The sequence below is a fragment of the Catharus ustulatus genome, chromosome 14, assembly GCF_009819885.2.
Source record: "Catharus ustulatus isolate bCatUst1 chromosome 14, bCatUst1.pri.v2, whole genome shotgun sequence".
Lineage (NCBI taxonomy): Eukaryota > Metazoa > Chordata > Aves > Passeriformes > Turdidae > Catharus > Catharus ustulatus.
The window spans coordinates 7,757,949-7,784,400 of record NC_046234.1 but is presented as its reverse complement, the minus strand read 5'-3'; the positions used below and the strand labels follow the sequence as shown (position 1 = coordinate 7,784,400).

General features: G+C 44.9%; 1 protein-coding gene and 2 long non-coding RNA genes across 3 annotated transcripts; 2 read left to right on the top strand and 1 right to left on the bottom strand.

Annotated features, from left to right (window-relative positions):
* Positions 1–222: 222 nt before the first annotated feature.
* LOC117002852 lies at positions 223–9,287 on the top strand. Its single transcript, XR_004419424.2, has 2 exons — positions 223–419; positions 7,651–9,287. It is a non-coding gene; the product is annotated as an uncharacterized LOC117002852 (long non-coding RNA).
* A 1,904-nt stretch (positions 9,288–11,191) lies between these two features.
* C14H8orf48 (chromosome 14 C8orf48 homolog) lies at positions 11,192–24,984 on the bottom strand. The gene is given in 9 exon segments (XM_042779722.1): positions 11,192–11,620; positions 13,821–13,905; positions 14,874–15,026; positions 16,473–16,522; positions 16,525–16,683; positions 19,877–19,987; positions 22,894–23,025; positions 23,666–24,062; positions 24,953–24,984. Coding segments are annotated over 8 exon segments (1,113 nt in total). The 5' UTR covers positions 24,054–24,062; positions 24,953–24,984; the 3' UTR covers positions 11,192–11,585.
* Positions 11,627–13,836, top strand: LOC122149431. Its single transcript, XR_006163047.1, has 2 exons — positions 11,627–13,697; positions 13,745–13,836. It is a non-coding gene; the product is annotated as an uncharacterized LOC122149431 (long non-coding RNA).
* Positions 24,985–26,452: the final 1,468 nt, after the last annotated feature.

Sequence of the window (26,452 nt, the reverse complement as noted above, 5' to 3'; positions counted from 1 at the left end):
GCCTCTCCCCGCCCCGGTGGCCGTGACTAACTCTCCGTTCTGCGCTGACCTGATTCCGCACCGCGCTCCTCCCCGCTCCGTGCGCTCCCCATGTGATCCATTCTTCCCCTAAATAAAGTTGACAAATTCGCCTGGGCTCAGATGGTGCTGCCGAGGGGGTGTGGAGCTCCCACCCTCGCTGCAGCTGCGGCACCGCCGGGCTCGGGGCTACCACGGGCTGCGCTCGGGGCTACCACGGGCTGGGCTCGGGGCTACCTGCCCGAGATCCGGGGCTACCACGGGCTGGGCTCGGGGCTACCTGCCCGAGATCCGGGGCTACCACGGGCTGGGCTCGGGGCTACCTGCTCGGGCTCGGGCCCCCCTGCCCGGGCTCTCATCGCTCGCAGCCCCGGGGAGCCGGGAGGACGCGGCCGGAGCAGGTGAGCGAGCGGCTGCGGTGGCTCCTTTGTGCGGAGGGAGGGAGGGCAGGAGGAAGGGGGTGATTCCTAAATCCAGCCCGGTGCCGTCCCCGCCGTGCCCGTTCCCATTCCCGCAGGGATGCGCTCCTGGAGCCGATTCTCGCCGGGCTGGGGCAGCGCCTGCGGCAGAGCCCGAGGATGCTCCGCTGCATCCCGGCCCGCAGCCCCCGCGGGGACACGGCCGGTCCCGGTCCCGGTGTGCGAGCTGGCACGGCACGGCTGGCACGGTACCGGTGTGCAAGCTGGCACGGCACGGCTGGCACGGTTCGGCACCGGGCAGCGGTGGTACAAACGTGTACTGGGCAGGCTGGCACGGCACAGAAATACCTGTGTGCAAGGCTGGCATGGCACGGAGATACCCGGGGTGTGCAGGCTGGCGCGGTACCGGGACAGGCACGGACCAGTCTGGCACAGCACGCTACCGGGACAGGCACGGCATGGCCCTGGTGTGCTGGCACGGGTCAGTCTGGCACAGCATTGTACCAGCGGTCCCTCGCACACTCCACGGCTGGGCACCCAGCCCGGGGCCACTCGGGGGTCCTGCTCTGGTGCCAGGTGTGCCAGGTGTGGGTGCGTGACCCCCCTGCCCCGGCTGCCGCACCCCTCACCTCCCCAGAGCTGCTAGGGCACTCCTGAGCTCAGCCGCCCCCTCTCCCCATCCCTGAGGCTCCAAGTGTCCCTGACCCTTCCCATCCATCCCAATCCTGCCCCCCCGGCTCGTCCCTGGCTGCAGCTGAGCCCCTCGGGGTGCCCCTGTCCCCTGTAGCACTGCCCGTGTCCCCTGCCATCCCCTCGGTGCCACCATCCGCAGCCCCATCGCTGATCCCGCCCGGAATGGGGCTGGGAGCTCCAAGAAGCTCTGAGTGCTCCAAACCTCGGTTCCCCCCTTCAGCCTCCCTCCCTCCCTGGGGTGAGCTGCTGCTCACCTGGGACTCCCAAACCCCACAGAAACTATTCCCAGTCTGTGCTGCAGGGAGAGAAATGGGATTTTATTCCAGAAATGTGCAGGCAAAGTCGCTGTCTCTAAAGTGACACTCATCACTCCCCCTCCCAGCCCCTGCTCCCTCCCACCCTTTAACTTCTTGTTTTCCTGTACAATTTAAAGGTGAAATTCCCTGAGTTGTGAATTTATTGCAGTCCTACACTGGGCCTGTTCATCAAGAGCAGGAGAGCTTTCTTTTGAAAGGAAATGGATGAAAACTGGAATGTTCAAACAATCTTTTGCTCTTTGCAATATGTATTCTTTTTTTCAAATAAATGATCCCTGCAGGAGTTTCAGTCAGGTTTTAGATCCAAGAGAAAGGCTGCAGTGTCCCAGCTGTAATGGCTTTCCTTGCTTGTGGTAGGGCAGGAGAAAATGGGAAAGGAGAGATGAAATAGGGAAGGGGACACAAAACCAGATCTCATTTGTTCATCCCTTCACAATTAGGCCAGAATTAAATCCCTCCTTCACCTGCACACAAAAGGAGAATTGAACAAAAAGGCCATTGATTGGCTTAAGGTTATATTTTATGAGGGTTCTTGGGCTTGGGGTTTTCATTGGAATTCAGCTCTGAACAGCTTTCAGTTTTCATTTCCCTTCTAACTCAACAATCCATCATCCACCTGTGCCTGCACTGCTTGTCCTGGCCCCAAAAATCCTGTAACTTTGGGGCAAATTGAGCCTAAAAACAGCAAATGGGGGAAAAAAAAATCACTGAGCAATTTAAGCTCAGTGTAGGTTTGGGGACTGCTCACTCCAGGGTTTGTGTTTGCACAGAATAATTCTAAAACATGGAGCAAGGGGCAATTCCCAGGCTGCAATCATGGAACTGCCCCTGATTTTGGAGGGGAAGAGCAGCATAAAAAATGAGTCTGAATTAAATCAGCAATGAGTGAACCACAAAACATAATTTCAGAGGGACAAAGAATCCCCATTTTGCAGGGTGAGCTGATGCTGGAAGCCTGCTGCTGTGGCAGGAATGGCTGAGCAGGAAAATCCACCCTCCAAAAGCAGGGATGGAGGTGCTGCTTGGAGAAAAACAACCCCAGCAGAGCTTTTAGAAAGCAGGGGAAGGGAACAGCTGGAAGGAACATGCTCAGAGAACATCTGGATACAGCACTGTTCTCCAAGCTTAAAAGGGAAAAGAATCCAGACCCTTTTCCTAGATTCAAATCATTATTATTATTATTCCTGTGAAAAGAATAAACCCCAGTGTTTCCTCCTCACATGTTTGTGCCAGCTCTGGGGAGCACTTCATGGAAATTTAAAACCACCCTAAAAATGGCACCCAAGCATCCTGCAGGTCAGGATAACAAACTTTCCTCTCAGCACTCACCCAAGGGTCCCAATGCTCAGAATGAGAAACTTTGCTCCCATTTCCTGGACAAGGTTAAAATATCTGGGGCTGGTTTAGGAGGGAATCCAGCAGGGGCTCAGTTTAGTCCTGGGAACAGGAACCATTCCAGCAGATTTGGGTTTTGCACAGCCCAAAGCTCAGATTTGCCAACACAGGCAGTGACAAGCAGGCTGTGATCACACCCCAAAAGCTGCTGCTCTTCACCAAATCACACTTAGGCAAAGTTAACACATTAAACTAGCAGAGGTCACCAATAAAATCAGTGGGATGGAAATCAGCTTCAGAGAGAGCCTAAAACCAGACACACCTGTGGCTTTAATTCATCTGCACTTCAGGGATTACTCCATTAAAATTAAAACAGAATTTGCCTCATGTGGCTCCTTTATTTAAAAAAAAAAAAAAAAAAAAAAGACATTTATGGCCCTGCCCACAGCAGCTCCTCTGCACCCCAAAAATGTCCTGAGCAGTGGCATGGGATTGTTTTCCTCAGGATTTTCCAAGGGATCAGAGGGGAAATGGGATCAGGTTCTGCTCTGAAATGGTTTTGTTGCACACCAAGTGATCCAAGCCCAGGACAATCAGGATCCCAGCAGATTTTGGTGTTTTTATAAGAACAGAACTTTCCCCTGGCTCCTGGGATGAGTGATCCCCAAACTCCCAACCTTTTCCTTTTATTCAGGAACACCAACAGCAGAGATTTCTCGTTCACTGGGATAAATCAGGGCTAGGGTTTTGTACACTTAATGAAAAGATTAATTGGCTTGCTCCAACCTTTCTCCAAGTGCCAGCCCTGGCACTGGCTGTAATCACAAGGGGTTTATGCAAATCAAGTTTCTAGGGGTGACCACATGGAAAAATCAAACACAGGTCGTGTTTCCTCTCTGGAGATCACCAATACAGAATAAAGAGGCACAAAGAGGTTTAATGTGAGGCTTTTTCAGGTAAATCTGTGCTGTTTAACACCCACAAACCTGGGGACACACCCCAAAGGACACAGAACCTCAGGAATTCAACTGAGCAGCACTTTGGAGACTGGAAACCTGCAGATTTCCAAATGAGGCATTTTAAGCATCCAAAAATAAACACACCCCTATTTATGGAGCTGTTTTAAATACTCTTAAAGCCTGGCTTTTTGTTCCTCTGAGTTTCTGGAAGATGCAGCAGGGCTGAAACATCTCACTGTGTTTTCCCAAGCATTTTCTGCCTTTCCTCCTCCCTGTCCCCCTTGCACTGCTCCCACTCCCACTGTGCCTTTTATCTGAGCACAAGTGTTGGAGTTGATGTCTCTGCTCCCCACCTCTGGGGGAGGAGAAAACCTTTTCCAAATAACCTTTTCCAAGGAACCTTTTCCACATTTCCAGGTTGAAGCAGAGGGACACCTTTCATCCCAGTGTTCTCACATCAAAAAGATGCAAATGGAGAGAGAGGAGCTGCATTCTTCCCTAATGCAATTAAAATGGAAGAGGCAATTTGAAAGGCAAAGCTGAAGGCAAAAAGGGAAGAAAGCAAGCCTGAAACTATGTTTTAAAAAAAAATCAATATATATTTAGGGTACATAAATGCAGGGAGTAATTCAGAAGAGTGGAGAGGGGGGGATGAGGACATGAGACACAAAGACAAAACCCAAGGTTCTCCTGATATCAAAGATTTTTTAAAATATCATTTTCCATCCTAAGGAGCAGGTTTGTGGTTTCAGGGCAGTCACCTTTCCTTTGGAAAGCTCTTTTGTGTTCTTTGAGAGCAGGGCTGCTCCTTTTCCTCACTTGCTTGTGATGTGCTCACAAGCTGCTTTTTATCAGCCCATGAGGAAATGAATTATCCCCAGGGTCAGGGATGTGGCAGCAGCTTCCCTTTGGGATTCCTGCCCCTCATCCTTCCAATAAACCTGAAAATTCCAGACATTCCCTGAACTCAGGCACTTGGGCTGAAATAAAAACTTCTCCTAACTATACAAAAGATCCAAGACTTAAGTCTGATCTTCTACACAATATTTTGATTTATTTTATTTTATTTTATTTTCAGGAATGCAGTGCAAATCATCATTTCTGTCTTGAATGTAACACTGATAACATCATTATTGCCAAGTGTGGCAAACAGAGGCAAGGTTTGCCCTCATAAAAAGGAGGACTCAGAAATCAAAAAGCTGTTGATGAACATTCTTATCCCTTTTCAGTGATTCAGTACTGACAGGTGTCAATAACCTGAATTCATCTTAGACACTGTTTTTTTTACTATTATTTCCTTTGTTCCTCTCATATAAATTGCATCCAACCCTCTCTTATTTTCCACCCTCAAAAACTGTAAAAAACCCCAAAATCTGTTTCTCTCTGAGGCCCTCAAAGGCCAAACTTGGAGGACAAAGGGAAGGCAATGCCTGTCCTAAGGAGATTTCAAATCAAGGAGCAGATTTTGTCCTCCCCATCTTGAACTCAGTTGTATTTTACTTTGTAACAGGCTAAAAATGACAAGGGACCATGGAAAGTCCATCCCAAGGCAGACATGTGCTATACCAAGAGCCTGAGCTTGTAAAAACACCAGAGTAAAACATTTATATTTCATCAACAGCTTTAAAAATGAATGCAACTCCCAGATAGTCCAATGTGCTTGCATGAGAAGTTTATCCTAACAAATTTCCAGATTAAAAAAATTAAAATCTCATTATTTTTGTCAAGACTTGAATCTTTCTGATAGATTTTAATGGGAATGAAATGTGCCCAGCCCTGAGCTCCTGACTGCAATGTTTGCAAGGCTCAGGCCAAAGCCACTGAAGGTTTATGACTCACAACCAAACAATCTCTGATTATTCTCTGCTGCTGGAGTTCAGCTGAAGCAAGGAAAAGGAAGAAATTTGGGGCATTTTGATGGGAAGGACGTGGTGCCAGTGAGGGTCCAGAGGATGGGATGGGTGCTGATCATTCACTGGGTTCCTCTCTACTCCTCCATTCCCACAAGAGGATGGAGCTCAAATTCCCAAGGGCAGAAACAACCTAAACCCCTTTTTAATTCCCTGTTTTAAATTAGATATCTGATTCTTCTTAAACCACCCAACCACAGTGTGTTTCTATTTCCACAGCCTGTCCTGTGATGTCACAGAGAAATGACAGATTTCTTGTGAGCAGCACTTCGAAGTAATCTTTTCTAAGCAGGTGATGGGTGTAATATGAATAAATGTCATTGTTTTATAAAGTACAAACCATGTGAAGTTGTCACCAGCCCCTGCTGGAGTCTGCAGCTTCCCTGCCAGTCCCACAGGATCCCTGCAAGGAGTGTGTCACCCACAGGGGTAGAGATGGCACTGCTGTGTCACAGGGGCAGAGGTGGCACTGCCGTGTCACCCAGGGGAGCAGTGGTGGCACTGCCAAGGAGCACTGGAATATTCTGGTGTCACCTCCTCCTGATGCATGACCTGCCAGCAGTGCCATTGTGGCCATTAATAAAGATGGGCCCTTCTGAAAGGAGCTTTCAGTCAGCTCTCCCTGAGCCACAGCAAAATCTGCTCTGAACTTCCCTGAGAATCCCCATTTCTGACTCTGTGAATATTGTCCCAAACATCCCTGAAAATTCCCATTTCTCTCTCTGTGCATATTGTCTCAAACTTCTCTGAGAACCCCCATTTCTCTCTGACTCTATGAATATATAATCCCAAACTTCCATGAGAATCTCCATTTCTCTCTGTGAATATATTATCCCAAAGTTCTCTGAGAATCTCCATTTCTCTGTGAATCCATTGTCCCAAACTTCTCTGAGAACCCCCATTTCTCTCTGACTCTGTGAATATATTATCACAAAATTCTCTGATAATTCCCATTCCTCTCTCTGTGAATCCATTCTCCAAACTTCCCAGTGAATCCCCATTTCTGACTCTGAACATATTGTTCCAAACTGGCAGGAAATGCTGTTTACATCTTCCAGCACCAACAGAATGCTGAGTTGTATAAACAGTGGTTATTGCTAATCAACAACATGCTGTTAATTAGGAAAAGAGACCCTCAGTTCCCTGTGAGCCTGAGTGGGATGAACTTTATTTCTATAAAGAGGATGAAGTGCGTCCTCTCAAACACAGCATCTCCAAACAATGATTCTCCAAGATCTCTGAAACCTCATTTTGGCCTCCAAGCATTTGGGAGGAGGGTGGAGGGGGTTTGGAGCAAGCTGTTGTTTGAAATAAAGAGCCCTGAATGTACTTACAGCTCCTCAAAGGAAAACAGCCCGGGGCAAATCCTCCTGTCCTGATTAGGAGCAGGAATCAAGAGCAGAGTTAAACCTTGTCCTCAGGTTTAACTGCAAAATGGGATTTGGATCAGGGAGGGAACAGGGAGGGCAGAGCAGCTTTGGGCTTCAGAGCTGCTCAGATGAGTGAATTTTTTAGGATTTGTCACACACAGCACATATCAAAGAAAATGACTTAAAAGTGTTTGAAATTCCATCAGAATTGAGGAAGGGTGGGGGGTTAAATTCCAGCTTACAGCTCAGTGCCTGCAGGGGAGCTCACCTCCCCAGTAACCCGGGCTGGGTTTTCACCAGGACCTTTCTCCAGATCAATTCCACTGCAACCAAACCTCCAGGATTAAAACCCCAAATTCAAGCCCAGTCCAAGAGCAGATACAGAGAGGAGGGGAAATTAAACTCCTTCATTAATGTGAGAACTCCCCTTTGCAGCTGATTTTGTTCATGTGGGCAGTGTACAAAACTGGCCTTTATTTCCCTCTCTTCTGGCAGTATTTTGGGAAAGAAAAACAAATCTTTCACTGAAACAATTCCTCTGACAGAAAGTCACACTTGTTGCAGTGTTTATTTTGCTTTCAGCCCCAGGACAAGCTCCTGACTGGATTCTCTCCAATTATCTCTTGCAGAAAAGAAGGAATCCCAATCTGGCAGCTGGCTGAGACTTCCCTGACCTCAACATCTGGGATCAAACTGACCTGGGCTGGAAACTTTGTGCCACAGGCTGCTGTTCCTGCAGTGCCTGGGATCAAACCTCACTGCTGAGCCTCAAACCCCACTGCTGAGGCTCCAACCTCACTGCAGAGCCTCCTCTGATATCAAACCCCACTGCTGAGCCTCCCCTGGGATCAAACTTCACTGCTGAGCCTCAAACTCCACTGCTGAGGCTCCAACCTTGCTGCAGAGCCTCCTCTGATATCAAACCCCACTGCTGAGCCTCCAGTCTCACTGCTGAGGCTCCCCTGACATCAAACCCCACTGCTGAGGCTCCCCCATGCTTGCAGAACCTGCAGAACCCAAAGGAAACGCTGGCTCCTGGATGCCCCAGTCCTAATCGTCCTTCTGCAGGAATTGTGAGAACACTCCCCAGTCCCAATGAGGCCCAGGTTCCAGGAGGCTCCTGCAGCTGCACTTTTGGCCTCAGCAGATGATGAGAGCTTTGCTGAGCTCAACTGCACCAGGGACACGGAGAGGGAGCAGCTGGAGGGGTCCCTGTCCTCCACCATCGCCCTCATTGTCGTGCTGCTCCTCATCTCCTCCCTGCTCATCACATCCCTCATCACCTACTGCTTCCACAAGTGGAAACTCCGAGGGAAAAGACTGCAGAAAGCACAAGAGGAGTACCAGAGAGACCAAGAAAAGAGCATTTGCCAAAGCACACCTGGGCTTGTTTCATAAAAAGAGGAAAGCCAGGATCCACCATGAAGTACTCTTGAATTATCTGGAAGTGGAAATCATGAGAGAACTGCAAATTTGAGATTTCCAAGCAAATGCATTCTTGTTTTATCTCATTTCTAAGAGTTGTTAGCAGTTTGGAGATTTCCTACAGCTTTATTATACATATATATATATATATATATTTATACATTTAGTCTCATTTGTGCAAAGTAAAACCAATGCAATGATGTATTTTTAATCTCTTCTGTCCTTTGAATCCTCGCTGGGAAAATTGTGGCAGTGCCTGTGAGGGTGGGGAGGCCTGGAATAGAATTCCCAGAGCAGCTGTGGCTGTTCCTGGATCCCTGGAAGTGTCCAAGGCCAGGCTGGATCACCTGGGACAGTGGGATGAATTTTTGGGTCCATTCCAACCCTAACCACAATTTTCTGTGTATTACTGAACCAGCACATTTCAATCTGCTGCTCTCACTCTTTCCAAAACCCACTGGAAGGTGGAGAGGCAGATTTGGGGGATCCCAAAGCAGGGGAGTTGTGCTGCACTGATCCCAGCAGGGCTTGGAATCCCCTGGGACCAGCTGGTGCTGCCAGGCTGCTCCTGAAGGTGACATTTCCATCTTTACTTCACAGCAGAGAGCTGCTCAGCATTGTGGCATTGCCACAAGTGGATGGAACTCGACTCCCAAGGGAAGGTGCAGCCTAAACCTCTTTTTTACAACTCCTTTTTAAATCACACTACCACAGTGTGTTTCTATTTCCACAGCCTGTCCTGTGATGTCACAGAAAAATGACAGATTTATTGTGAGCAGCACTTGTAAGTAATCTTTTCTAATCAAGTGATGGGTGTAATATGAATAAATGTCATTGTTTTATAAAGTACAAACCATGTGAAGTTGCCACCAGCCCCCTGCAAAGTCTACAGCTTGCTTGCAATTACCAGTGCTGCTGTATGTATTTTTAAACAAGCTATAATACTGTGATGATGCTGTAAACTTACCTCTGTAGGCAAAAAATGTTGTTTCAAAATGTCAGGATGAAGGATGTAAATGTTCTGAAAGTGCTATCAACAACAACAATGAAAAAAAAAGAATTTTCACAGAATATTCTAAAGGATTCTGTTACATGCTACAAATCTATTTTACAGGGGTGTTTATGGATCATACAGCCCAGTCTGTGAGAACAGTACTATTTTATTACAGAATAAATAAATGAATAAATGAGCAGTGAATATCCATGCCCAGAAGCTGGAAAATGTTTGGGGTTGTTTTGTCTTTTTTTTTAAGTACCCTGATCAATTATTTAGGTAATGTGGAAGATGGAGAACCCTGACAGAAGGAATCCACTCCTCCTCATCTCCCATCCACACCCTGCTGCTGTCAGTGCTGCCAAAGATCTTCAAAATCAGTTGTGGAGGGGAAAAAAAAAAGACAATTAATTGCATGAAAACAATGCAGATGTGGTGTTTATAGGATTAATATCTGTTCTGCCATCATTTAAAGCCAGAGCAGGCAGGAAAGCAGGCAGGGCTCACCTGCACACACCCAGTGCCTCTCTAAGGGGCACAATCAAAAGTCACCCTCTGAACAATCCCTTCCAGTGGTGATAAAATTGCAGCTTGAAGAATACAGGGAGATTGGGAAAGGCTTGAAGGATGCAGAGCTGGGAGCACTGCAGCTCTTGCTGCAGGATTTGTGGAAGGTTTGAGGGAGCTGCACTCAGCTCAGGGGTTTACTGGGAGCTCCAGTTCCATGGAGCAAAATCTCATCCTTGGTGCCACCAGCTTAGCATTTCTGTCAAGTTCTCACTATGAATAAATGGGTTCAGCAGCTCTTCTTAGAACCTCATCAAATTGGCTGTGGTAAAAAATAAAACAAAAAAAAATACCCCAGTCTAATGGGATATTTATGCCCCACACCCCAACCCCATGAGGGGAATTTCTGAGGAGGGACCCCAGGGGAGCCTGGAGCATTTCAGATTTTTATGTGACTTCAGAGAAAAGGTTCAGGATTAATGGAAGGAGGTCACAAAGATGCTCTGAGGGCTGGAACCCCTCAGGAAAAACTGAGTGTTCAGGGGGAAAGGGGGAAAATTCCTGTATCTGAAGGGGGCCTGCAGGGAAGATGGGGCACAGCTCTCAGCAGGCCCTGGGCCCCCAGGACAGGGGAGAATGGTTCTACCTGCAGGAGGGTTGGCTTAGATCAGCTACAAGAGGGTTTTTATACTGAGGAGGCCCTGGAATAGAATTCCCAGAGCAGCTGGGGCTGCCCCTGGATCCCTGGAAGTGTCCAAGGCCAGGCTGGATCAGCTGGAATAGCAGAAGGTGTCCCTGCCATGGCAGGGTGGGTTAAGTGGCCTTTGCAAGGTCTCTTCCAACTCAAACTCTTCTTGTGGACCAGTGGGACAAGAGATTTCCTCAGCAGCTGCAAATCCAGATTCAAATATCCCAGAATCAGGGAATGGGCTGGGTTGGAAGGGACCTCAAAGCTCATCCAGTGCCAGCTCCTTGGCATGGGCAGAACAGGTCATTGGTGAATTTTTAGCTTTGTTGCCAGCTCACATCAGGGAAGTTAATGACACTACAACCTCATTCCCACTCAGGGCTAGCAGCCTGTTGGGATTGAGATGGAAGTTGTTTCTAGAGATACAAATTCCCAGAGCCTAAGAGATGGGTGCAAAGGAGACTGAGGAATGAGGGAGCCTGGAATGCTCCAGGCTGGAAAAGGATGGATTTTTATAAAGCTAGAGCAAGTGAAAGGCAAAGTTACAGTGCTGCAGTCCATGGGAAACTGATTTTAATGATAATTTGAGGAATGTTTCTCCAAAGGGTCAGTTATCAAATCCAACATCCCCAAAGTGGGTATCAGCACACACAGAGCATGAAACCACTGAGGTGGGAGAAACCTTCTTGGTTAGCAGAGTTCAGAGCAGTGATCCCATCACATCAGCAGCCATGCAGAAGATTAAATCATGCAAGTCTGGGTGGCCTGAAAGCCACAGAGGCAGAGCTGCAGAGCACTCTGAAGAGGCAGATGGATTTGTTTCACAGCCACAGCTGCTTTTCCCAAGGAATCCCTCCTGAGCCACCCTGCTCCTTTTATGCCCCAGCAAGCACAAACCAGGCAGCAGATGAGTAAATGTTCCTTGACCAGAGTTTTGAGGTTTCTTTGGATCAAAAGAAAAAGCTGCTGCTGGAGGGAGGAGCTCCTGGAAGGGGAAAAAGGAAGAAACATCACCCACCCTCCTTCCCACATCCTCCCTGGCAGAGTTTTGGATCTCCAGCCTCAAAAACTGCAGGATTAGAAAATAAAATATTTAAGGGCTCTGATTGTTCATTCCATTGCTGCTGAAGAAAAACACTCAGACCTCAGAGTCCTTGCTGATAAAAGAATGAAACAACTGTAGTGAGCAGCAGGAAAATGCACCCAACAGCCATCAGCAAAATCTGCTTTGATTTTGCTGAGGAGTTACCTGAGTTCTGTTTGTAACATTTATGCAAACAAACAAGAGCTGTGCAGGCACTGTGTCTGTTCCACAGACAAATACTGTCAGACATAACCCAAATAACTCACAATTCAGGATTCACAGAAAGGCTTGATGACAGCAGCTGCAAAGAAATTCCAGTAGCTCTAGAAAGCTTCTGTGTTCTGAAAACAAAACTATCAACATGTGCATGGAAGTCACTTTTGGTGGGGCTGAAATCTGTGCTATAAAATGACATTTTCCAAGGATTCAGCTCCTGATCCCCTCCTGTACACCTGACAGCCCTTCCAAGGCTCCATTTGAAATTCTGAGTGCTTTTCCCAGTGTCTGCAGAGACTTCCAAAGGCTCAGAGAACCAGGGAGTGCAGACCAAACCCAGTGAGGAGCAGAGCTGGGGTATCCACAGAGAGATTTAATGGATTTAAACACCTGTAAGGATTCCAGAGCAACAGGAAGGAACAAGCAGGGTTTATTCATTACCCAGGTGCTCTGCAGGGACAATCCAAAAGGGGATGTTTTTAGGGGAATATTTTTGATGAATTATTAAAGCTCTCTGCAAGGACTGGGTGAGTCAGGGCTGGGTTCCCACCTGGGGTTTGACCTGCTCAGGATCCACTCCCAGGGAAATCACTCAGAGATTTTTAGATTTTTTTAAGCAGCAGAAGGCAGAACTTTGCTAACATGCTGTTATTCTGTTTCTATCCCAGCATTTCCCTCCAGCTTTTCTGGGAAGTGAGAACAAGAGGCTAAAGAGCCCTCAAGGAGCACAAGGAGGGAACAACCACTTGAAACACAAACCTCATTTCAGCAGTGAGGGCTCTTGTCCCAAAATGGGGGAAGAAAATGCAACAGAGGGGTTTCATCCTCCCTGCTTTGGCACAAAAATACAGCCTGGGTTCAGAGATGGAGATATTCCTCCAAGATTTCCAGAGAGATGTGAGTGCAGAGAGATCAGGAACTGGGAGGCTGAGGAGTCAGGCCATGGCTGGGGCTGAGCCCCTGCTGCCAGCTCTGATCACAGAGGTGAGCACAGAGCAGCACCAGGCTTTGGAGGCCACAGTGAGGATGATTTCATTGTCTAAGCCAAAGATTCCCAGCACAATTCCATTTTATTTGCATGTGTACTGAGCCCCAGATCCAGCCTGTGACTTCATCATCTTGAAATATTACAACAAATTCCAAAGTATTTTCTTACAATTTTTATTCCAGTTTTAATCTATTGGTTTTTTTCTCTCTATCCTATACAGATTCCATGATTAATTTATTATCATTTCTCATCCCATTGGCAGCCCCAGTCCTGCTGATTAATTTCTACTACAGCCTCATTATTTCCCTTCTATAAATACTGCATCTCATTTCACTGCTTTCTATAGTTAACTTTGCTTTTTGTCCTCCACCTGGGGCTCTCACTTTCAATTTACCATGAGACAGTGGGCAAAGACTGAGCTGAAATGCAGTAATTACACCTCCCTGGCCTGGCAAACAGAATCATTTATTTTCCTTATGGATGGAAGCAGCTGGGAGCTGCTCTGCAATCCCACAGCAATCCCACAAAAAAAAAAAAAAACCCAAAACAATACTTCTGCCTTTGCAGATTAATAATGGAAACTCTTGGCTTCTAGAATTTGAGAAACCTATGGAGATGGATTACAAAATATAGCAACATTTGCATTGAGGAAGGAGAAAGGGCTGAGTCACACCCCAGGCAGGCAGATCTGGTTCCACCTGCAGGAATATTAAAGCAGCACCCAATCCATCACTGCCAGGGCAGCTCAGAGCCAAAGCCATTGGAATTCTGGAGGTGCCACAGGAGGCTCTCCCAGTCCTTCACCCATTGGAATTCTGGAGGTGCCTGCCCACAAGAGGCTCTCCCAGTTTTTCACCCAGTGGAGTTATGCTTGATTCTGTTTTTCCATTTCCTTACCCTTCAGCCTTTGCCACAAATCCCTGGGATCCTCTGAAGGTTTGGGAAAGCTGCTGAGGGCTTCTCCCAGAAGTGTGAGCATGTCCTGAAACAGAAAGGGAACATGGAATGTCTCACATTTCATGTTTCACACACCCAGTCCCTCAGAGCCAGCCAGCTGGGCAGCACTCATCCACACAATTTGAAAGGATTCTGTTTAATAACACAATAACAACAGCATGGCCCAAAAAGCAGGATTCTCCCCTCAGGAGGGACAGGGAAAAGCAGGAGGGAAAAAGGGGGGAAAAGTGGGAAAAGGTGAAGCCTCACCTGAGACTGAAGCTCTCAGATCTGAGGTGTGGAGTGAGGAAGAGTCCAAACTCTTAGGGAAGGAAGGAATGTGTGGCACAGCACACAGGAAGGAGCTGCCTCCACTCTGACCCCCAGAAAAGAGAAGAGCTCTTCTTTCTGATTCTCCTGAAGAACAGGAGGCCCAAGGAATTGTGCACATTTCATTGCTCACCCAGAGGCACACACTGGCACAGAGACAGGAATTCCAAGAAATGCAGTCTCAGAGTACCTCAGCCTCCATCACACATTGCTTTTCTCAGGGAATCCCTCCTAAGCTCCTTTTATGCCCCAGCAAGCACAAACCAGATGAGTCAATGCTCCTTGACCAGAGTTTGGAGGTTTCTTGGAGAATATTCCAAGACTGCCATGGCAAAGGATGAGTGAGGAAGCCCAGCAGGGGCAGGTACCCCTATCACATAATTTCCATTTTCCATTTCAGCTTGGACAGCCCAGCAGAAAACAAACTGGGGACACATAGCCCAAAGGGACCCAAAATCAATTCCAGGACATGCTGGCAGTGACCTCCCATAAATCAGGCAGCTCAAAGGACTTGAGGAGAATGTTGGTCCCAAGCATTTTATGAATGATATCTCAGTATCTAAATTCTATTTTGGTTTGCATTGATCTCTCTGCCAGAAATCAGGGAAAATCTGAATTACAGATTCTTTCATTACATCACCTATAAAATGTAGCACAAATTTTTTTTCAACAATATTTGCTTACTCTGGAGTAAAGCTGTTCTTTCAATTTCTCTTGGATTAAAGCACCTTCCAGCAGAGTCTTTTTGTGCCTGAGGAAGGCAGCCCTGGCCAGCTCTGCTTCCTTCTGCTGGCACTCAGGACATGTTGAAGCCTCATGGATTTCAGCTTCTGTCACCTGGAAGAGGAAACTTTGATACCATGAGCAATGTCTGGCCTGGCAACTCTGAGAACAAATTATAAAAATACACAGAGGGACTGTCTAAGGACAAAAATTTGCTTTTCAGGCAGTGTTAAAATAATTCATAATCACAATTCCATCATTTATAACTGTGCCTATACTGACTGTGTGCAAGGCCTTAAACACCAACCAGAGGGGTTATGATTATAAATTATATTTATACATTTAATAAATAAATTAAGAGGCAAATAAACTCTGGAGTAATTAGTTCAAACAGGCAGCTCGGAGCCAGAATCCAAGTCAGACTCTGCAGTTTTTTTTCTGTAAGATAATCAGTGCTACTCACTGATTTTGGGCTAGTTTATCCACCATGAAATCTTATTTAACAGCATTACACAAATCCCAGGGTTTGTGCTTTTATGAAATATCAATGGTTTGATCTGATTTTATTGACTCAGATTCCATCTGGCTTCATAAACACATGAAATTGCTACAAAAGCTGGGGAATCAACCCAAGAAATCCCATCCCAGGCCTCCCTGTCCCCTCCTCCCTGACTTCTCTGGATAAAAATGTTGTGTGGAGCTACAGACAGAACCAAGCAGAAGAGCAGATAAAGTTTTTTTTTTAGGGAATGTATTCCCACAATGTAAGATAAATAAAGAGGAAATAAAAATTCCACAAAAATTGCAAGGTGGGTTAACATTATTAGAAATTTAAAAAGCAGATGGCTGAAATGTCAAAATCGTTTTAAAAGACAGGAAGGCTGAAATAATTATCACACCAGAACTGAGTTTAAAATGTTATTTTTAGGTGCAGGGCTGAGGGGAGGAGCTGGGGCATAAAAACCATCCTTGGTGGGAAAACACCACTGGGCTGGTGACAAAAAAAAGAGCTTTGAATCTCATTTTAAAGATGAGACAGAGGCTTCTTAATCAGGGGCTGAGGTCAGCAAGATTTCATTGGAACTGTTTTTATCAATATTACCTATAATATTACAATATCTATAATATAATATCTATACTATTATCTGTAATATTATCTAATACCTAAGAAAGCTGGGAGCGGGTTTTGTCTTTGCAATATTTCTAATCCTGGAGACACAAAGAATTCACAACAAATAACATGCAAAATAATTTGATAAATAAATGGGGCAAACACAACCAGAAAAAAAAGGCTTTTTTCTTCAGCTGATCCAGAGTTTATAAAAGAAATGATGATCCCAGCCTTGCTCAATCCCACAAATCAGGATTTTATCAGCAGACAATATTTTATGATGATTATTTGCAACCAACAGCTCTACAGTGATGTCTAAGAAATGAGAAGGATAAATTTGGGATATCAACCTGAGAGATCTGAGCCTGGCATAGTAAGTTGTTATTATGGATTTTTTCTCCAGTGGTTCTCCCAGAATTCAGGGCAAATCTCATTTTTTCTGCCCATACCTGTTTGACAGCCTGCCTGGTGTTGTCCAGCAGGATCCTGTTCATCAGCTGGGCAGAACAGCACAGCAATCTCCTGTGTCCCTCTGCCCTGCTGGGATCCTCCCCTGCAGCCTCCTGCCCTTCCCTGCCTGCTGCTGCTGCATCCTGCTGATCCTGCTGCTGCAGAACCTCCTGAGAGCAGCCAGCTCTTCTGGGGACAGTCCAGGAACCCCTGCCAGGAAACAACAGGACATCAGTGCCTGGGGCAGGGCAAGGGGAATTGCTGCTCTTTGTCTGGGTGACCTCGTGGCAGCCAAGGAAAAGCCAAAGGCAGGGTCAGGCCCTGCCTGCAGCAACAGCACAGCAGAATTTCAACACCAAATTCAATGGGAACTGCAGAGACTTGCACAATAAATGGCTCTAAAACAGGCTCCAAAAATCAGATTTTAAACATAAATATGGATAGGAACTTGCACAATAAATGGCTCTAAAACAGGCTCCAAAAGCAGAATTTCAACACAAATGTGGATGGGGCTTGCTCAATAAATGGCTCTAAAACAGGCTCCAAAAATCAGATTTTAAACATAAATATGGATAGGAACTTGCACAATAAATGGCTCTAAAACAGGCTCCCAAATCAAAATTTAAACATAAATGTGGATGGGGCTTGCTCAATAAATGGCTCTAAAACAGGCTCCAAAAATCAGATTTTAAACATAAATATGGATAGGAACTTGCACAATAAATGGCTCTAAAACAGGCTCCCAAATCAAAATTTAAACATAAATGTGGATGGGAACTTACACAATAAATGGCTCTAAACAGGCTCCAAAATCAGAATTTAAACACAAATGTGGATGGGAACTTGCAGAATAAATGGCTCTAAAGCAGAATTTAAACACAAATTTAAATGGGAGTTGTAGGAACTTGCACAATAAATGGCTCTAAAACAGGCTCCAAAATCAGAATTTCAATACAAAATTCAATGGGAACTGCAGGGACTTGCACAATAAATGGCTCTAAAACATGCTCCAAAAATCAGATTTTTACATAAATATGGATAGGAACTTGTACAATAAATGGCTCTGAAACAGGCTCTCAAATCAGAATTTAAACAGAAATTTAAATGGGAACTGCAGAAACTTGCAGAATAAATGGCCCTAAAACAGGCTCCAAAAATCAGATTTTAAACATAAATATGGATAGGAACTTGCACACAATAAATGGCTCTGAAACAGGTTCCAGAAGCAGAATTTAAATCCTAATGGCAACTTGCACAATAAAAACAGGTTCCAAAATCAGAATTTAAACACAAATTTAAATGGAAACTGTAGGAACTTGCACAATAAATGGCTCTGAAACAGGCTCCAAAAGCAGAAATTAAACACAAATGTGGATGGGGACTTGCACAATAAAAACAGGTTCCAAAATCAGAATTTAAACACAAACTTAAATGGAAACTGTAGGAACTTGCACAATAAATGGCTCTAAAGATGGGAAGGAAATAAAAAGACAAAAGGTTAATGGCACAGGATAAATAGATTAGCAAAGCAAGCAGTTAAACACCATGACATTAAATAAACTGGCTGTCAGCAATACAGATTTAGCATCTCCCTACCTGAAACTGCAACTGGCTAAACCCAAATTAATTAATATTTCAAGAGAGTTCTTCATTAATGACTCTAAGGAGCAATTTGTAAGAAAAATTAGAGGCAGTGTCCACTGGAGTCAGTCTGGAAACACCTCCAATAAATTGCACAGACTACAGAAAGGCAATTTTTTTTTGGAGGAAATGCAATTGGAAAACACTTTTCCTCTAAAGCTTCAACAATCATTTCCTAAACTCTTCATAAGATCTTATTTAAAAAATATCATCCCCTCTTTCATCTTCTCTTATCCTTCCCAGTGGCACATAAAAATAAATAAAATAGAGCTTAGACTTCAGCTGGGTGGGTTAGGAAAGATTTACAATTTCATTCAGGGCTTTTGGGGAGATTTTCCAGGGCTTAGAGCACAAGCAGGGATGGATTTCATGGACATCAGCACAGGATGGGGCTGGCTGAGGTGGAGACCCCACAACTCTCCAGGTTTCCATGGCCAAATTTCCCCCAAATTCAAAATTTGACTCCAAAGTGTGGCCACTTTAAGGCCAAGGATTCACCCCCAAATTCCTGCTGGGAGGTTGGGTTGTATCTTTTCAACAACCCCTCCACATTCTGCTTTTTCAGGATTAAATTCAATCTCCAGACATTCCAGTGCCACAACACAAATCCTCAAAATACTGAAAAATGGGAATATAAAATATCCCTCAAATTTCCTGGGATTTATTTAGTCCTGAGTGCACAAGACACAGCTGTGGAATTCTGCAAAGAAACTGAGCATCTCCTCAGAAATCCAATATTTATAAAGGAAAAGGCAATCTATAACTAAAACTAAGCAAAGCAGGAATTTTGTGGCTTCATGGACAACATGGAAAATATGTTCAAGTGCAATTCTTAAACAAGCACAATTAAAAATAAATAAATTCTGCAACACTTCAGAATTGAGAGCATCACAGAGAAACTTCCTCTTCCTAAAAAGATCATCTATCAAAATGATTAAAAGGAAAGATATGGTGACAATCTATAGACAGATAAATAAAAATTAGCAATACCTTAAAATGAAATTTAATAATAAAAAAAATCATAAATATCTGAGTGGAAACCACCATCAGGTGAATTTTCTTACAAGAATTGTGTGGGAAAGTGGAAATCATGTGCCACTACTGGGTTTAATCACACTAATTAAATATTCCTGGCAGGTTCATTTATGCAGAACACAGAATGAATTAAAAGATTAAAAAGTTACCATTGTGAGGGGGGTAAAAAAAACCAGAACAAAAGCATTTGAGTACTCAAAGGGAGCAGTAAAACATCAGGTCCACTGAGCATTTAGTGACAGCCTGAATAACTCACTTAAGGTTCTTGTGACATCCACAAGTGCAATTTTATTAAGAATTGGTTTCTAAAAATGCATAAATGCTGTGCTGCCACACACCCACCCAGTGCTCATCTGCACCCCCAGACTTCAGAAGAAACACTGGCAAAGGGAGCAGCAAGTTTTAAACCTCAGTGCTGCAGTTATTTCTTCATATTAACTCATGCTTAACAGGAATTTCAGAAAGAATATAAATTAGGGAGCAAGGACTAGAATTTTATTGAAATAAACCCAAAAAACCATGAGAAGTCTCTTTTATCTGAATTATTTCCACACTCAGATCTCCCCTAAGTGTGGATGGTTCACCTGCCCAGGGGATGTCAGCTCTTGCTTTGGGGTTTGGGTTTATTCTGAATTTTACTGAAACAAACCCCCCAAAAATTTAAAAAGTTTGTATTTTAACTGAATTATTTCCACATCCAGATCTCCCCCAGGTGTGGGGGGCTCACCTGCCCAGGGGATGTCAGGTCTTGCTTTGGGGGTTGAGTTTGTTCTGTGTCTCTCCCAGATTCCCACTTTTCCATGTGTGATCCCAACATGCTGGACTGCTCCTTCTGCAGCTGTGCTGGCAGATTCCAGCAGCCCAGGAGAGATAAAATAAGACAAAATAAAATAAAATAAAATAGCTAATCCCCATATCTGCATCCCAAACCCTGGAACTCAGTGACTTATGCAGGTTTTGCTCTCTGTACAACAAGTGTGACATTTGAAATCCATGAGGAGAAAATCTTTATGAATTCCCTCTTCTTTTCATGTCTAACCTTGATTTAATAGGAAAATTGGCAGGCATTGTGCTGTTATGATTCCCTACTAATAAAAATTAAAAAGAGATAGGTGTGAAAGGCAATAATCAATAACTGCCCTTCAGCAAAGTTTTACCTGTGCAGCTCCAGACACCATGTCCATAATGACCTAAATTGATTTTCCAGCTCAGATGAACATGCCTGACCAGCAGAGATCATGACACAGACCCCTGCAGGTGACACAGAACTGAGAGAAACAGGCTGAAATGCCAGGCTGCTCATCACAAAGGGGGATTTAGAGTGAGTAAAAATCCTCCAGCACAGTGAATCATCCCAGAGTCACACAACAACCTGGCCTGGAGGGACCTTGAAGGCCATGCAGTGCCACCCTGGGACACTTCCCACTGTGCCAGGCTGCTCCAAGCCCTGGCCTTGGGCACTTCCAGGGGTCCAGGGGCAGCCACAGCCGCTCTGGGCACCTCTGCCAGGACCTGCCCACCCTGCCAGGAACAATTCCAGGAACAGTGCACAAAAAGAAACAGGCAAAGCATTCAATCACAAAAGTGAGGTAACTTTGTGAGCACAGCAGCAGCCAGGGGGTTAAATTTGAAAATCTGAATTTTCAGATCCATCAAGCTGAAGAATTGCAGTTTCCTGAGTGCATTTTAAAGATGACTAACATGGAGCAATCTCTGTGGAACTGAGAATTTATGGTCGTGCTGTGATGCATTTTCCTAATAACAGCTCCTGTTCCACACTGGGGTGGAGGGACAAAGACAAACTCTGATGAAAATTCCTCACTTCTCCTGAGGCCAGCATGTTTTTCTTCTTTCAGCCCACAAAGAAAACCATGAAAAATAAAAATTACATTTCCCCACAAGCAAACCAGAGCCTTTTGCTCTCCCCATCATATTTAACCCTATTAGTAGTAAGATGAGAAGAAAGTCTTGAGGCAATAAAACAAACCCTAATTCAGAGTACCCTGTGTGCTCAGTGCACACAATTCACTGAGCTGAGTGTTCTGAGGGGACTCACTTCTAGGTGAGCTCCTTCTCTGCATTTAAAACATAAAATATCTCCAAGCTGCTAAAACAATGCAAAATTTGGGGGCTACCAAGTGCTGAAGGATTAAATCCAAAAGAAGCATTATAGATATCAGAAGACAAAAGTTGCTGTGCTTATTTTAGAGTAATATTCTGCAATAAAAAAATGCAGTGCATGGTTAATGCTGATTGATTTGGGGATAACATGGCTGGGTAAGGTGTTTGCAATCAAAGAAAAGCATGAAGCATAATTTGTGCTCTTCATATGGATCACTGGAAGCACCAGTGTACCTGAGACTTCTGTCTTTACTCAGAGTTAGGATTAAAATGCAAGAGACAAGGTTTTTTGTGTTTGGACTTGGTTGTTAATTAAATTTGATCTAAAGTACAGAGAGTTTTGTAACACTTGTAGCTACCAGCTAAAAGCAAAATGGAGCTGAATTTAGTTACAAGGTCTTTTAAAGCTAAACAATCCAACAGAACTAACACCTATATTATTTATACTTTTGACTCAATAACTAAACTTTTGTCACCTGCAGAGCAGCACTGACTATTCAACTAGAAATTACTACCTGAAATGAGGAAGAAGAGGAGGAAGAAGAGGAGGAAGAAGAGGAGGAAGAAGAGGAGGAAGAAGAGGAGGAAGAAGAGGAGGAAGAAGAGGAGGAAGAAGAGGAGGAAGAAGAGGAGGAAGAAGAGGAGGAAGAAGAGGAGGAAGAAGAGGAGGAAGAAGAGGAGGAAGAAGAGGAGGAAGAAGAGGAGGAAGAAGAGGAGGAAGAAGAGGAGGAAGAAGAGGAGGAAGAAGAGGAGGAAGAAGAGGAGGAAGAAGAGGAGGAAGAAGAGGAGGAAGAAGAGGAGGAAGAAGAGGAGGAAGAAGAGGAGGAAGAAGTGGAGACACTGACCTACAAAACTCCAGGTTTGCTCACTTCCCACCAATATGCACACTGAGGAAGATTCCCCTTCTGCTCCCATTATTTTTTTGCTCAATTACAGCTTTCTTGCTCTTTTTTCTTAATTAAAAATAACATCTCTGACCCACTTTTTGACAGACTTTAGCGGGGTTGGCATCCCACCATCTGCTCTCACAGTTCTTTTCATAACCAGCAAATGGAAATGGATCTTTCCTTCCTCCTTTCTCTCCTCCTCCTCCTCCCTACACTCCAGCATCATTTGGGTAAAGCTGCTCCATTGTTCCTGCCAAAATTGGTGCCCTGCTGCCTCCCTCAGCTTGGGAAAGGAATTAAAACAGGGCAAACAAATCACTCAATTATCAATACTGTTGATTAACAAGGGGGAAAAACCATTCACACAATCAATTCTGAAATCATGTTTATTTTGGAGGGAAAAATGCCCAAATTTCCTGGTACCACTACAGCTGGAGAAAAAAACCCTGAATTAAACAATTAAATGTCAAATGTAGGGACATTTTTAATGTACTTTTCCAGGTTTTGTGGTAATGCATCACCAGGATAATGGCACTACATGGGGGGAGCACCAAAGCCATGTGTGATATAGGAGACAAACTGCTCTCCAAGAAAGAATAAAAGAAAGTTTGTACATAATTACTTGGCTAATTAAGCCATGCTAATTAGCTGGCTTAATTTAATAGCCTGTGTATAAAATTTAAGTCAAGTTTAGACCTCCTTCCAAGAGAAACTCTGCTGAAGTTACCAAACTCACCAGCAGGAGCTGTGATGTCAGATTTGTCTGGCCCAATCCCAGCGGCTTTATTTTTCACATCAATCCCTTTTCCCATGGCATCAATCCATTTTCCTATGGCAGCTGCAGCATCCACTGCTTCAGACTCCTCCTCTGCAAGGAAAAAAGGCAAATCTGAACACACATTGTGAGGAAAGCAAAGTGGGAGGCAAATAATCTTCCACTTGAATGTGCCAGTTCTCCCTGCTGAGGGAGGAGAAACCTTGAGCCACAGACACACAGATGAGGCCACAGACTTCAGCTTATTTTATCTTCTCTTATTTTACCTGAATTATTTCCACACTCAGATCTCCCCCAGGTGTGGGAGGCTCACCTGCCCAGGGGACCTCAGCTCTTACTTTGGGGCTTGGGTTTATTCTGAATTTTACTGAAACAAACCCAAAAAACCATGAGAAAAGTTTGTCTTTTACCTGAAGTATTTACACATTCAGATCTCCCCCAGCCCTCTTCAGTATTTCAAAACCTGGAAGTATCCCATAGAAAAATTGTTTTATGGCCCAGCTATGGTAAAAAAATAGCTTGGAGAATTGTTTTTTAAGGTGCCAACAGAATTTGAGCATCACAAGATTACTAAGGAAGGATTTCCCATGGAGCTGTCTGAGCATGGATGTGGTCAGCACTTTGCAAGAACACTGTATGCAATTTTCACACATTTATTTTTGCTGATTCAAGTCCTCCCTGCACTTTTTGAAGCTGTGAAACACGGGCCTCGAGCAGGGAGAGCTCTGCATACCTGCAGGACTTTGGCCTGCCAGTGATGAGGAACTTTCCAAAGCCTCTGACACAGCTGCCCCCTCCAAATCCTCAGTGGAACACCAGGATCCAGGTGCTTGGCTCTCCTCATCTTCAGTGGAACACCAGGATCCAGGTGCTTGGCTCTCCTCATCCTCAGTGGAACACCAGGATCCAGGTGCTTGGCTCTCCTCATTCTCAGTGGAACACCAGGATCCAGGTGCTTGGCTCTCCTCATCTTCAGTGGAACACCAGGATCCAGGTGCTTGGCTCTCCTCCTCCTCGCTGAAGGACTCAAAGGTGTCTCCCGAATAATCCAAAGCAGAATTGCTGTGGCTCTGGCTCAACCCCAGCCCCTTCTTGGAGCTCTCTGCTGGGGCAGTGGCCATGGGGCAGCACTGCAAATAAAAATAGAAATAAAAATAAAGTTTCACAGCAGCATGGGATATACATTGGGCTCTTCTAGTCACATCACACCAGATTTAACCACCACAACACGAGGGTAAAATCACAGCTGTGATCAAGCCAAAGCATGGATTAGTTCAGATCCATAGACTAAATGTACAGTGACCATTAGCACTGCACATGAGCTGTGAAATCTGAGCATCACTCCTTTCAATTCTGTAGTGGACTGATTGTACTGACATTTGGATAAAATTCATTTAAAAAAATTAAACGCAAATTTTCCCCTTTCTAGTACCTGAAAGATGAGGAAAGATGAGGCAAGGCTGTTTATAATAGCGATGGGACAAGGGGGAATGAGTTGAAATGGAAAGAGAGTGTGGTTAGATGAGATAGTGGGACAAAACCTTCCAATATCCCAGGCAAAAAAACCTTCCACTGTCCCAGGGAAAAAAACCTTCCACTGTCCCAGGGAAAAGAACTTCCACTGTCCCAGGGTGCTCCAATCCCAATGTTCAACCAGGCCCGAGTCACTTCCAGGGATCTAGGGGCAGGCACAGCTTCTCTGGGAATTCCAGCCAGGAATTCCAGCCCCAAATCGCACCCATCCGTGCCCTGAGGCAGTGGGAGCCATTCCCTGTGTCCTGTCCCTCCATCCCTTGTCTCTGCAGCTCTCCTGGAGCTCCTTTCTGCCCTGCCAGGGGCTCTGAGGGCTCCAGCCCGGAGCGGCTGCGCGGCCTCCCCCGGCCCCGCTGCCGCAGCTCCGTGTCCGCCCCTCAGGGGCTCCGGGAGCTGCCCTGCCCTTCCTTCTCTCCCCTTTTCCCTCAGGATCGGGCTCCAGGAGCCGACTTTCCCTCCCCGGAGCTCTCCTGAGCCCGTTCCTCACCCCGGCCCGGCTCCCCGGGCGGGAAGGGGCGGCCCCGGGCGCTGAGGGCGGGGCGGCCCCGGCTGAGGCGGAAAATCCGGCCCTGCAATAGTCCGGGTTTATAGGATTGGTGTCGTGGGGTTATAGGATTGCTGTTAGCGAAATGAACCCACAAACACCAGAGGTTTCTGTCCAAAAAGGAGCCAGAGGAGTCCTTTTGCTTTATTGGAATAAAGGGAGAGGCCATGGGGCATTCCCTGGGGTCTCTCAGATTTTTGGAGGCCTCACCTCCCTTTTTATCCCAATTTCCCTCTCTCTTTCCCATTGCTGAGGTACTTGAGAGGCACAGACTTCCCAAACACTGATACCTGAGATTCCCCTCTAATGTACAACCCTCCCTTTTCATTTTGAATTCTTATAGAATTCATGTTTTTTTCTCCATTGCTTCTTTCATCTTTCAGTATCCAATTCCATTTCTCAGCAAACCTACAGTTTGTCTGTAAAGGCAAAGATCTTTTTTTCCATTCATCAATCAGTGGAATCCTTCCCATTGTTTCTTTTATTTCTCAGTGCTGGTTTGATCCACCAGCTTGTTTAGAAAGACAAATCCCTCATTCACTGTTGTGGGTTTATAGGATTTCTGGGCAATACCTGTGTGAAAAAAGAGGTTCACTGTCCTGGTAAATTTTAAAAGGTTTAATAAAATACAATAAGAGGGAAACAATAAAGATAAGGTTATAGGGCCGGGTGCTGAGCCTTTAGCCAAGAGCACACACAAACTCAGAAAACACTTCTTTAAGTGCATCAACACCTTGCATATTCATAGATCTTCATGCATTATTCAAAATTATCCCACTCTTACCTGTAAATCAACATTTGTTAATGGAATATCAATAAATTCCTTCCCTGGCGTTCTGGTGTGCCACCAATAATCCAAGAATGTGAATAATTTCCTGATTTTTTTTTTACCATTCTCTAAGTTATTTATGTGAACAAAAGCTTTTTACATTACCATGTTACAGTCCAACAAATATATATATATATATCTCATATTGCTATTTCTAAGTTTTGTTAATAGCAGAACTAAAAGAAACTATATTCATACAGCAAAGTTTTCCAGCGATATACATACAGCATTCATCTTAATATTTGCAAAAAGCCGATAATATAATATGGACTAATAACACATAGCAAAAACACTTTTGAAGAGCTGGCCCGAGGTGTGACACCAGCTTGTGTTAAAAACATTACAGGTCAGCTTTGCCAGAAGGACAGAAGAGCCAAGAGAAACATCAGGGGGTTTAAATTGCTTTTTTTACCTTTAGGACAGTGTATTGCAATCAAGAAGATGAATGCAGATGGCCTTGGATGTGACACTTTCTGGAAATAAAATGCAAAAAGTATTCCAGGGCATGAAATCTTCCCATGTTTTCAGGTACAATTTCCATAGGTTACACCGTTATAAAAGCCTCTTCTGTGTCTGGGATCTTGCTTTAAAATTATTATTTTAAGGTTATTTCA